This window comes from Pelodiscus sinensis, chromosome 1, assembly GCF_049634645.1.
Source record: "Pelodiscus sinensis isolate JC-2024 chromosome 1, ASM4963464v1, whole genome shotgun sequence".
Classification (NCBI taxonomy): Eukaryota; Metazoa; Chordata; order Testudines; family Trionychidae; genus Pelodiscus; species Pelodiscus sinensis.
This window is the reverse complement of record NC_134711.1, coordinates 429,400-441,586: the sequence shown is the minus strand read 5'-3', so window position 1 is coordinate 441,586 and position 12,187 is coordinate 429,400. Positions and strand designations below refer to the sequence as shown.

The 12,187-nt window shown below is 54.5% G+C and overlaps 1 protein-coding gene across 1 annotated transcript in view; it reads left to right on the top strand.

Moving 5' to 3' along the window:
• SND1 (staphylococcal nuclease and tudor domain containing 1) overlaps positions 1 to 12,187 on the top strand; it is a 314,287-nt gene that overhangs the window by 24,460 nt on the left and 277,640 nt on the right. Inside the window, exons 2-3 of the mRNA XM_075924108.1 lie at positions 2,121 to 2,270; positions 5,474 to 5,594. Coding sequence (XP_075780223.1) covers positions 2,121 to 2,270; positions 5,474 to 5,594 — 271 coding nt within the window. The remainder of the gene's footprint in view (positions 1 to 2,120; positions 2,271 to 5,473; positions 5,595 to 12,187) is intronic.

Here is a 12,187-nt window from a genome sequence, read left to right as displayed (position 1 = left end):
GGGCTGCTAGTGCGGGACTGGCTGGGGCTCAGTGGGGCCGTGTGGCGTGCAGTAACTGCAGCTTCGTGCGGCAGGGCCTGTTGCCGCAATGACAACGGGGCGTGGGGAGCCAAGGCAGGGATGGGGGACGTAACTCACCCAGGTCACCCAGCAGGGGGTGGCAGAGCTGGGAACAGAGCCCCGGCTTCCTCGGCCCCGCTAGACTTCCCTGCTCCTCCTGTCACCGCAGGAGGGGACCGTGCAGCGCCAGGCCGTCACTCGCTGCCGTCGCCTGTCTCTAGCCAGGGGCCTTGTCTGGCTGCACGGGGGACGGGCTCTCGCATACGTGCTGGGGGGGGCTTGCGGAGCGCGGCCCTGGTGTGCCGAGCCAGCACGGATTGCCGGGGGAGGGCCCAAGGGCTTGGTCCTGATGCGGCGGGGCCGTCTCTTTAAGCAGGAGTCTCCTGTAGCGCCCCCACCCTGCTAACGTGTTCGGGGGCAGCTCCTCCGCTTGTGGGCTTGGTGCATCCCCGCCCCTTGGGGAGCTGCCGTTGCCCATGAACTAGATGAGGAGCAGGGTGCGGCCGGGGGACACGCTAGCGAGGGCATCGGGGCTGGGTGCACTGCCCTGGGGACTTGCATGTGTGAAGGGGCACAGCACAGCGCAGAGGCCCCGGAGCTCAAACCCTGCCGTGCCCTTGTTTGCAGCCAGGGTGCGAGCGCAGGGCTCGCTGCCCACTGGTCCCTGGCTATCGGCAGGGCTTGCCGGTGCCACGTGTGGGGCCTTGCTCACAGGTGGCCAGGGCCTGAGCCCTGTTGAACCCCACTGGGCTCCTTTCCCTGCGCTGCCAGGAGACCTGCCCGTCGAGCTGGGAGCTCAGGGCTGGCAGGGGTGAGAACTTCATGCCGGACCTGGCTCGGAGCGACCCGGAAGTCCTGGTGGTGGCCCCCGGGCAGCTGCACTCACCAGCCTCACTGTGCTGCAGGGCTGCCCACTGCTTGGGGAGGAGCTCGCCTGCCCCACTTCCCTCTGGCGCTGCTGCTCCGATCCCCGAATCTCCTCTGCAGTGGGGCTCCAGTGAGGCTGGCCGTACAGCCTGGCTGGCCACCCCCCGCCCCACCCCCAGGGCCCGCTGGCATGAGCTGTGCCTGGGAGGTAGGCAGCTGGCCCACTCCCCTCTGCCCAGCGGGGCCAGTTGTGGCCCCTGGGACTTCTCCTGTCTCCTAGCTCCCAGCTGCCTACTGGCCCCTCTGCAGACGGGACGGAGACGCTCGTGTGCAGCAGTGATGCTTACTGCTCCCTGCGCAGTGGCTGGCCGTGGGCGTGGCTGGCTTACTGTGGCGGCGTGGTGCTGGAGTGCACGTGGGCTCCTCGTCCAGGCTTGGGAGGCTGTTGGGCTGTTGGGGGAGTCGACAATCCTGTGAGAGCAGAGTCCTGTGAGATTGCCCATGATGAGCAGGCGTCTCGCTCCCTTACTGAAGGGGGGTCTGCAGAGCTCGGGGTCGCCAGCACGCGAGCCGGCGTCACTGAGGAGCTTGGGGGTGCAGCCTGGGCCGGGAAGGGAGGCCGATGCTTGGGGCCGGCAGAGGCGGCTCTGGAAGCGTGTGTGTGTGGAAGGCTGTGTGGCGGTGCTAGGAAGGGGGGGATGCTTGGGCAAAATGATGGGGGGGCCACGATAACCACCTAGATCCGTGATGGGGAAACTTCCTTGGGGCGAGGGCCGCTGACCCACAGAAAATCAGTCAGGGGCTGCACACAAATGAGAAGCAAAAAAACCCCATATATATATATATTAAAAAAAAATAAAATACCCCCCTCCTCCCCACTGACGTGACCCCTGGCTGGGGAGACCCTCCCTGCATTCCCTTCTCACCCAAGCCTCGGCGGGTGAGATGTTCGTGTGGTCCAGCCCCATAGGGAGGTAGCGGGGGGCTGGAGGGTCAGCACAGGCTCCCCAACGCTGAGGGAAAGCCCTCGGCCTCAGGCAGGATCCAGGCAAGCCGGGGGCTGCGTCCGGCCCTGAGGTTCCCCGCCCCGCCCTAGAGACAGGAATGGGGTGGGACCAGAGGGCACACCCGCTGCTTCTCCAAGCGGTTAGCGTGGCTGTTGGAGCACTAATGTCCTGTCTGCCTCCCTGCAGGTCCTCTCGGGCTGCGCCATCATTGTCCGAGGGCAGCCCCGTGGGGGGCCCCCTCCGGAGCGGCAGATCAACCTCAGCAATATCCGTGCCGGAAACCTCGCCCGCCGGGCTGCTGCGGGCCAGCCGGATGCCAAGGACACCCCAGACGAGGTACGTGTCTCCTCACTAGGGCGAAAGGCTCCCCGGGCTCCGAGCACCCAGGACTGTGGCCAGGCGAGACCCTCCTGTGGGTGCCACCCAAATACAGCCTGGCCTGGCAGACCGCCAGCAGGAAACCTCAAGCCAGCAGTGACTTTTGGCCTGGACCCAGAGCTCAGTGTAGCAAATCCTCAGCCTTGGGCCAGTGTAACTTGATCCATGAGTTCCCGTGCTCCCTGCCTGGGGGGCTCAGTGCAGACTCGGGATGTAACAGTGCAGCCTATTAACCGATAGGCAAAAGCTTATAGGCTAATGCTGTAGACCACACGCATCTCCCTCTCCCTGCCAGTCAGCGTTTAGCAGGCTGGCCAGCAGCCCGGCTCAGTTCTGGCTTGTGGTGGGTCCGGGACCTACCCCTGCTGCGGCTCTGCATTTAAAGTGCATTAGGGGCTGGGTGGGCGGGCAGCCCGGCTCAGTCCTGGCTCACGCTGGGTCCGGGAGCTCAGATCCGCCCAAGCCGGGGGCTGCTGCCACCCTGTGCTGCTGCCCCTCTCCCAGTCCACGAGGGGAGCTGGTTTTTAAATGGGCTCCCACCTGGCATCCCGCGTTGCTGCCTCTGATCCAGTGTCTGCAGGCCCCGCCCCCAGGGACTGTAGAATAGTTGAGTAACCGATAACATTTCATCAGGGTACTCGACTAGTCAGTGAACTGATGTTTAACAGCCCTAGGGCAGATCCCAGTGCCCGGGTGTGGTGCTAGGAGTAGGATGGGGTCTGAGCCCACCCTGTGCTGCAGCAGAGTGCTAGGGGTGCTTCCCCTTAGGGGGTGCTGTGAGTGGGGATCAGCCCCGGAGTCCTGGTCACATTCTTGCTGCAGCCTCGTGTCTCGGTGAAACGGACGAGCCTGCTGGAGCTCCTCTCGGTGTGCTTGTGGAGCGCTGGCTCCGGGAGGGAGAGCGCCTCCTGCTGGAGCTGCAGGGCCTCTTCCCTCAGCCTTGTCTGCGTTCTCTAGCAAGGGGGGACCAGGCCCAGCCCTGCTCAGCTTCGGGGTAGGGTGGGTCCCAGTCTGAGGGGGGATACAGGATAGGGTGTCCAGGTGTCCGGTTTTCACCCGGACCATCCATTATTTCTGGCCCTGTCCTGTAACCCCCCCCAGAAATACCGGACTGTAAAATGTGTCCCTTGTACGGAAGGCTGGTGGGGACATTCCTTCTCTGCCATGTCCGGGGGGGGGGGGGGGGGGTGGGGGGCAGTGAGGAGCGTGGGGATTTTTAAAGGCACAGTGACCTTTTTGTTCTCCCATTGGTTTTTTCGCTCAACTTTCATCCTGTTTTTTTTCTTTTGCTCAACCAAATTTTTCCTGCCATGTTCGGGATTTTTGGTGAGAGCTGCTGGCCTAGCAAAGGAGTATCTGCCAGGGGTGTGTGAAAAGACCAGTTCGATTTCCTCTGGCTCAGAGCCCTTTTGAGCTAGGCAGGCGGCTGTCCTCAGCCGGGCCTACTGAGTGTAAAATGTTTGTCATCGCATAGCGTAGCGGGGTGCTTCCGTTCTGGTGCCCTAGGTCAGTGTTTCTCAACCCGTGGTACGAGCACCCTTAGGGGTACTCGAAGTCTGGGGGTCCATCAACACAACCGACATGTGGAGAACTGAATTTTCATTTTAAGTTTTACGACGCTTGATTATTTTTGTACTTTTTACACCCAAAAATGTCATCGCCCGCCTGGCTGCGATTACATTGTTTAAACAAATGTTTCAACGGGAGAAAAACATTCTGAAAACTGTCGGTACCGGGGGTACTTAATGTTTTGTTTGAAAAAGGGGTACTTTATTTAAAAAAAGGTTGAGACGCACTAGTCGAGGTGAATCTCCCAGGCTACCAGCCTCCAGGGAGGCAGAGACTGGGGGAGAGATGCATCCTAGGTGTTGTCTGGCAGGAGCCTAATCGGCTTTCGATGGAGGAATCTTCATGGGGGAATGGTTAACCGCTCCTGTGGCAGCAGATCATGGTGGCCTTGCTAGTGTAGGTGCTGGGCTCTGATGAGAAAGCGGGTCTCCCAGCACACTGGTGGATGGAGCCGAAGGTGGTGTGTTTCATACCCTGGCCTCCTGAGCCCAGCTGCGGTTTGCGGGCGATCTCCTCGGGGGTACCCATGAGCTACAATGCTGGTGGTCTTCCCTGCCCCCACCCGTTGCCCAAAGCAGCTGTCTGCTGCGTGCTGAGTTGTGGGAGCTGGCTGACTCAGGCTGGGGTTGTGCGTGGAGCTTTTTCCCTGTAGGACGCTACTTCAAACACTGTCACCCGGTGGCTGTCTGGGGTGACCTGAGAGGCGGGGCCAATCCGATCTGCGGTGAGATGGTGCCGTGCTGAAGTTGTACAGAGGGGTGGGATGGACGTGGGTCTGGGGAAGAGGTGCTGGCTCTGCAGCATCCCATTTGGGGACAAACAGAACTCGGCCTCCTGCTTTTGCTCACCAGCTCTGTGCGTACGACGTAGCACAGACCTGCACTGAGTGTTCAGCTGCAGTGCTGACCCCTCCTTACCAGAGTCCCCTGCTGTCTTGAGCGCAGGAACTCCGGCTGCAGGGTGCTAACAGAACCCGCAGACCGAGCTGCCTTGCACACCGCTTCACTGGAGGGCTAGATACCGAGAAGACTTACCCAGCGTTGCCTGGGTCCTTAACTCATGTCCTTCTAAAAATCAAGTAGTCCTATGGCACCCTAGAGACTAACATCTCTGTAATATCGGGCGCCTTCGTGGGCACAGCCCACTTGTGAGAGTCATGGAATTGTATCTTCAGTTCAATCCTTGCTCTGGAGGGTGCAGGCTGCCCTGGAGGGGGAGAACAACCCCAGCCCCTTCTCCCTGCAGCAGCTCCTCTCCATGGCTGCTGCAGCTCCAGTGGCCACAGCTGGGGAGGGTGCACGTACCCCGGCTGAGGCAAGTCTTAGCATCCCTACCCTGTCCTTCCCCAGCCAGAGTGAGGGATGCAGCAAACTGCACTTTCCCCTCGCTCCCTGCTTCTCCCACCTCCCCATGTCCAATAGGAAGGAGGTCAGGATCACAGAGTCCATTTTGCAGGTGGGGAAGCTGTGTGCTCTGTTTGCTAGGCAACACTGCCTCCCTATGAGATCTCGCTGCATGGTGCCTAGCAGTGGAAGGGGAGCCCTCAGGCTGGTGTCACTTGGAGCTCCAGTGATGGTTCTGTTCTTCCCTAGCCCTGGGGGTTTCCGGCTCGTGAGTTCCTGCGGAAGAAGCTTATTGGGAAGGAGGTGTGCTTCACGGTGGAGTACAAGACCCCCCAAGGCCGGGAGTACGGCATGGTGTACCTTGGGAAAGGTGAGTAGCGGCGGCTCGGGCTGCCAGACACCCTGCAGGTCTGCTGTTGCTGGTGGGATGAACCCGACACCCCACTGCATTGATGGCCTCAGGCTGCCATTTAGTGCACTGCCATGAATTCTAGGGACATTCCAGTGCGGGCTCTTCCTGGCCCTCCGGGCACCCCCTGGGTGGGTGCTGGGTTCAGCCAACGCTGCTGCGGACTAACGCTGCTGAATGTGCTCAGGCTGCTTCTGGCCGTGGGGCTGGTTGAATTGCCTTAGGTTGCCTGCTGCCGCCGTTAGGCTACTACGAATCGTGTGGCTTTCATCAACTGGAGACAAGCAACAGAAGGGAGGTCTCATAGCTCCTTTGCAGTTAGTGTCCATGAGGGTGTCCATTGGACTGTCTTGAGTCAGCACAGCCTAAGAACGGCCCCAGTGGGTCAGACCAAAGGTCCATCCGGCCCAGTGTCCTGTCTGCCGACAGTGGCCAATGCCAGGGGCCCCAGAGGGGATGAACAGGACAGGGAATCCAGTGACCTCACTCCTGTCACTCATTCCCAGACAGGCTAGGGACACCATTCCGGCCAGCCTGGTGTAGCTGTTGATGGACCTAACCTCCATGGATTTATCTAGTGCTTTTTTTTGAACCCAGTTAAAGTCCTGGTCTTCACAACCTGTGGAACTCCTTGCCAGAGGATGTTAACATAGGTTGTGTGAAGAGAACCTTCCTTTTGTTTGTTTTTTACACCTGCTTCCTATTAAATTTCATTTAGTGACCCTCTAGTTCTTGTCTTATGGGAAAAAGTAAATAACTTTTTGTCCACACTGTCATGATTTTAAACCTCCATCATACCCCTTTCATTTGTCTCTCTTCCAAGATGAAATCATAGAATACTTGGACTGGAAGGGACCTTGAGAGGTCACTGAGTCCAGTCCCCTGCCCCCATGGCAGGACCCAGCACTGTCTAGACCATCCCTGATAGACATTTATCTAACCTACTCCTAAATATCTCCAGAGATGGAGATTCCGCAGCCTCCCTAGGCAATTTATTCCAGTGTTTAACCACCCCGACAGGAACTTTTTCCTAACGTGCAACCTAAAACTCCCTTGTTGCAGTTTAAGTCCATTGCTTCTTGTTCTATCCTCAGAGGCCAGGAAGAACAATTTTTCTCCCTCTTCCTTGTGACACTTATAGATACCTGAAAACTGCTCTCATGTTGTGACGGTCCGGGCCGTGTCTGGGCACAGCTAAGGGCATCCGCTCAGGGCGAATTGCTCAAATCCGGGGTTCCTTACAGCCCCCGACTGGCGACCTCTCCACACAGGCCACAAACCAGTCCCACAGAGCGCTTCAGCTGCCTGCCTGAAGCCTCCCGAGCAAAACCCCTCCGACACCCCAGCAATATCCGTGCCCCAGATGGCCCCGGGCCTATACACAGGTGGGGGGTCCTAGCACCCAATCCCACCTACCCCGAACAAGTCCCATCCGGTTCCAAGAAACCAGCCACAGATCCCTGGTCAATTTACCCTCTGGATCTTACCCACAAATCACGCTGGGCCAATCCTTTAGAATCTAAAACTAAAGGTTTATTAACACAAGAAAGAAAAGCATGAGAGTGAGGTTATTAAAGTACAGTACGTTACATGCACCGAATCTCCCAGTTCTCGATGCAGGCTCTAGCAGAGATGTTGCAGCTGCTGGTTTAAAAGTTCTTATTGCACATCCTACGATCAGGATGGGTTCACTGGTCTTCCGGGCTCTTCAATCCCTGCAGTGCTGCCTCTGGGATGAAGTGCTGAGCTGAGAACAAAATGGCATCGACCACATGGCCTCTTTATACTCCTTCCTGGCCTCTTCTAGTCTGCAGCAAGTCACCTGGTCAGAGGCCAATCTCTATATTTCTTGCTGGCTGCCCTCAGGTGACAAATCCCATTCTTTGGGTGTGTCCATAGCCTATTGAGAGCCATTGTTCCACAGGGCTTTGCTACTCAGCCTGTCCATAGCCATGCTTAAGCACATTCACAGAAATATTCAGCTTCCACACAGATTACAGATTCCTACCTAAACACACAGACATTATACACTCACATAAATAGCGTACATAAGATCAACAAACAATAATCTCCCATTCAATACCCCCCATGGCTCCCCCCACACCAATTTCTGGGGCCAACACCCCCACCTAGGGGTGCAGCAACGATCTGGCTGCTTCCCTCCAATTCAGCAACGTGACATCATGTCCCCCCTCAATCTTCTCTTTTCCAAATGAAAAAAGCCCAGTGTGACGTAGTGGGGGTACCTGGCTGGTTTCTATGCTGCTGGCTCTGGTGTAACCCCCACTGGCTGCCGTGGGTACCACGACCCAGCAAAACAGGATGAGTCACTATGCAAACCAGTAGGGCCAGACACCCCCCATGGAGAGGAACAAAGGAAGGTGGATGCTGCCCTGGCTGGGGGGCAGGGCTGGAAGTTAGTTAGTTGGTTGCTGGCTGTCTGAGAGCATGGAGGAGAGCCTAGGGGAAGGGGCTGGAGTTTAGGGGCCCAGTCTCCCCCATCTCAAGGGGGCCTGAGGCATCCTAGCCCAGCTCTGTGACCAGATTCCATCTGTGCTGTGCTGTATCCTGGAGAAGCAATAAACCACCCTCAATTCCACTGGCTGGTGGAGTCTGTGCCATTTCAGGGTGCAGGAGACGGGGGACTCCCAACGCGCCGTCACACCCAGTTCTTTCAGTCTTTTTTTCAAAGGTCAGGTTCTCTAGACCTTTCATCATTCTTGTTGCTCTTCTCTGGACCTTCTCCAGTTTCTCCACATCTTGAAATGTGGTACCCAGAACTGGACACAATACTGCAACTGAGCCCTAATCAGCGCAGAGTAGAGCAGAAGAATGACTCCTCGTGTCTTGCTCACAACACTCCTGTTCATACAGCCCAGAATCATGTTTGCTTTTTTGCAACAGCATCACACTGACTCATATTCAGCTTGTGGTCTGCTATAACCCCTAGATCTTTCTGCCGTACTCCTTCCTAGACAGTCACTTCCCATTCTGTATGTGAAACTGATTGTTCCTTCCTAAGTGGAGCACTTTGCATTTGTTCTTATTAAACTTCATCCTGTTTACCTCAGACCATTTCTCCAATTTGTCCAGATCATTTTGAATGGTGACCCTATCCTTCAGATTAGTCGCAACCCCTCACAGCTTGTTGGTATCTGCAAACTTAATAAGCATACTCTCTATGCTGATATCTAAATCTTTGATGAAGATATTGAACAGAGCTGGTCCCAAAACAGACCCCTGCAGAAACCCACTTGTTAAACCTTTCCAGCAGGATTGTAAACCCTTAACTACTCAGTGTGGTTATCCAGCCAGTTATGCACCTACCTTATAGTAGCCCCATCTACGTTGTATTTGCCTAGTTTATTGATAAGAATATCATGTGAGACAGTATCAAATGCCTTACTAAAGTCTAGGTATACCATGTCCACTGCTTCTCCCTTACCCACAAGACTCGTTATCCTATCAAAGCTATCAGATTGGTTTGACGTGATTTATTCTTTACAAATCCATGCTGGCTGTTCCCTATCACCTTATCTTCCAAGTGTTTGCAGATTTCCTTAATTACTTGCTCCATTATCTTTCCTGGCACAGAAGTTAAACTGACTGATCGGTAGATTCCTGGGTTGTTCTTATTTCCCTTTTTATAGATGGAAAGGAAGGAAAGAGAGTAGTAAAATACACACCTTGGACTTCAAAAAAGCAGATTTTGACTCCCTCAGAGATCTGATGGAAAGAATCCCCTGGGATGTTAACATGAAGGGGAAAGGAGTCCAGGACAGCTGGCAGTATTTTAAAGAAGCCTTATTGAAGGCACAGAAAGAAACCATCCCGACACGTAGCAAGAGAGGCAAACCTGGTAGGAGACCGGATTGGCTTACAGGGGAAATCCTTGGTGTACTTAAGCACAAAAAGGAAGCTTACAGAAAGTGGAAACTTGGACAAATGACTAGGGAGGAGCTTAAATGTATAGTTCGAGAATGCCGGGGGGTTATCAGGAAGGCGAAAGCGCAAATGGAGTTGCGACTGGCTAAGGATGTGAAGGATAACAAGAAAGGTTTCTACAGGCATGTCAACAAGAAGAAGGTGATCAGAGAGGGTGTGCAGTCCCTAATGGATGAAGGAGGTAACCTAGTGACAGAGGATGTGGGGAAAGCTGAAGTACTCAATGCTTTCTTTGCCTCTGTATTCACGGACAAGGTCGGCTCCTGGACTTCTGTGCTAAGCGACGCAAGATGGGAAGAAGATGGACAGCCCTTGGTGGGTAAAGAACAGGTTAGGAACTATTTAGAAAAACTAAACGTACACAAATCCATGGGTCCAGACTTAATGCACCCAAGGGTACTGAAGGAGTTGGCAAATGTCATTGAGGAGCCTTTGGCCATTATCTTTGAAAAGTCGTGGCGATCGGGCGAAATCCCGGATGATTGGAAAAAGGCAAATGTAGTGCCCATCTTCAAAAAAGGGAAGAAGGACGATCCAGGGAACTATAGGCCGGTCAGTCTTACCTCGGTTCCTGGAAAAATCATGGAAGGGATCATAAAGGAATCCATTTTGAGACACTTGAATGAGAGGAAAGTGATCAGGAATAGTCAGCATGGATTCACAAAGGGCAAGTCGTGCTTGACCAATCTGATTAGCTTCTATGATGAGGTAACTGGCTCAGTGGACATGGGAAAGTCAGTGGATGTTATATACCTTGACTTTAGCAAGGCTTTTGATACGGTCTCCCACAATATTCTTGCCAGCAAGTTAAGGGAATGCGGATTGGATAAATGGACGGTAAGATGGATAGAAAGATGGCTAGAAGGCCGGGCCCAGCGGGTAGTGATCAACGGTTCGATGTCAGGATGGAGGTCGGTTTCTAGTGGAGTGCCCCAAGGTTCGGTTCTAGGACCGGTTTTGTTCAATATCTTTATTAATGACCTGGATGAGGGATAGATTGCACCCTCAGCAAGTTTGCAGATGACACTAAGCTAGGGGGAGAGGTAGATACGCTTAAGGGCAGAGATAGGGTCCAGAGTGACTTAGACAAATTGGAGGATTGGGCCACTAGAACTCTCATGAGATTCAACAAAGACAAGTGTAGAGTCCTGCACTTGGGACGGAAGAATCCCAAGCATAGTTACAGGCTGGGGACCAACCAGTTAAGTAGTAGTTCTGCAGAAAAGGACCTGGGGGTTACAGTGGATGAGAAGCTAGATATGAGTCAGTGTGCCCTTGTAGCCAAGAAGGCGAATGGCATATTAGGATGCATTAAGAGGAGCATTGCCAGTAGATCCAGAGATGTCATTATTCCCCTTTATTCGGCTTTGGTGAGGCCACATCTGGAGTACTGTGTCCAGTTCTGGGCCCCCCACTACAAAAAGGATGCGGACGCATTGGAGAGGGTCCAGCGGAGGTCAACCAAAATGATTAGGGGTCTGGAGCATATGACCTACGAGGAGAGGCTGAGGGACTTGGGTCTGTTTAGTCTGCAGAAGCGAAGAGTGAGGGGGGACTTGATAGCAGCCTTCAACTTCCTGAAGGGAGGTTCCAAAGAGGATGGAGAGAGGCTGTTCTCAGTAGTGACAGATGGCAGAACAAGGAGCAATGGTCTCAAGTTGGGGTGGGAGAGGTCCAGATTGGATATTAGGAAAAACTATTTTACTAGGAGGGTAGTGAAGCATTGGAATGGGTTACCTAGGGAAGTAGTGGAGTCTCCATCCCTAGAGGTGTTTAAGTCTCAGCTTGACAAAGCCCTGGCCGGGTTGATTTAGATGGGATTGGTCCTGCCTAGAGCGGAGGGCTGGACTTGACGACCTTCTGAGGTCTCTTCCAGTTCTGATTCTATGATAAGGGGATGGTTGGATGAAATAACATGATCTTGGTAACTAATTGACCATTCATTTCCAGTTGGAAATAGGTCAATGGAGGGATGATAGGAGTTGCTATAGGGAACTTTCTGGGTGTCTGGCTGGTGAGTCTTGCCCACATGCTCAGGGTTTAGCTGATCGCCATATTTGGGGTCAGGAAGGAATTTTCCTCCAGGGTAGATTGGCAGAGGCCCTGGAGGTTTTTCGCCTTCCTCTGTAGCATTGGGCACAGATCACAGCTGAAGGACTCGCTGCATGTTGGGGCCTTCAAAGTATTGGAAGGCTTCAATATCTGAGACATAGGTGAGAGGATTATTCTAAGAGGGGTGGGCGAGATTCTGTGGCCTGCACGGTGCAGGGGGTCAGACTAGATGATCATAATGGTCCCTTCTGACCTTAAAGTCTATGAGTCTATGAGTCTATGAGATGGGCACAATATTTGCCCTTTTCCAATCTTCTGGAATCTCTCCTGTCTTCCATGATTTTCCAAAGATGATAGCTGGGGACTCCCCTGCTGACCCAGGGCTCTGTGTGGCACTTCCTGTGACGGTGAGTCGGGATTCCTCCGATCCTGCGGCCCCGTAGCAGCAAGAACAGACTCCACCAGCTAGTAGAATAGAGTGGTTAGTGGGGGTGCTTGCTGGGCTGTGGTGACCCCTGCTGTCTGGAGCAAGACCCAGCAGGGAAAGCCTCACTAGG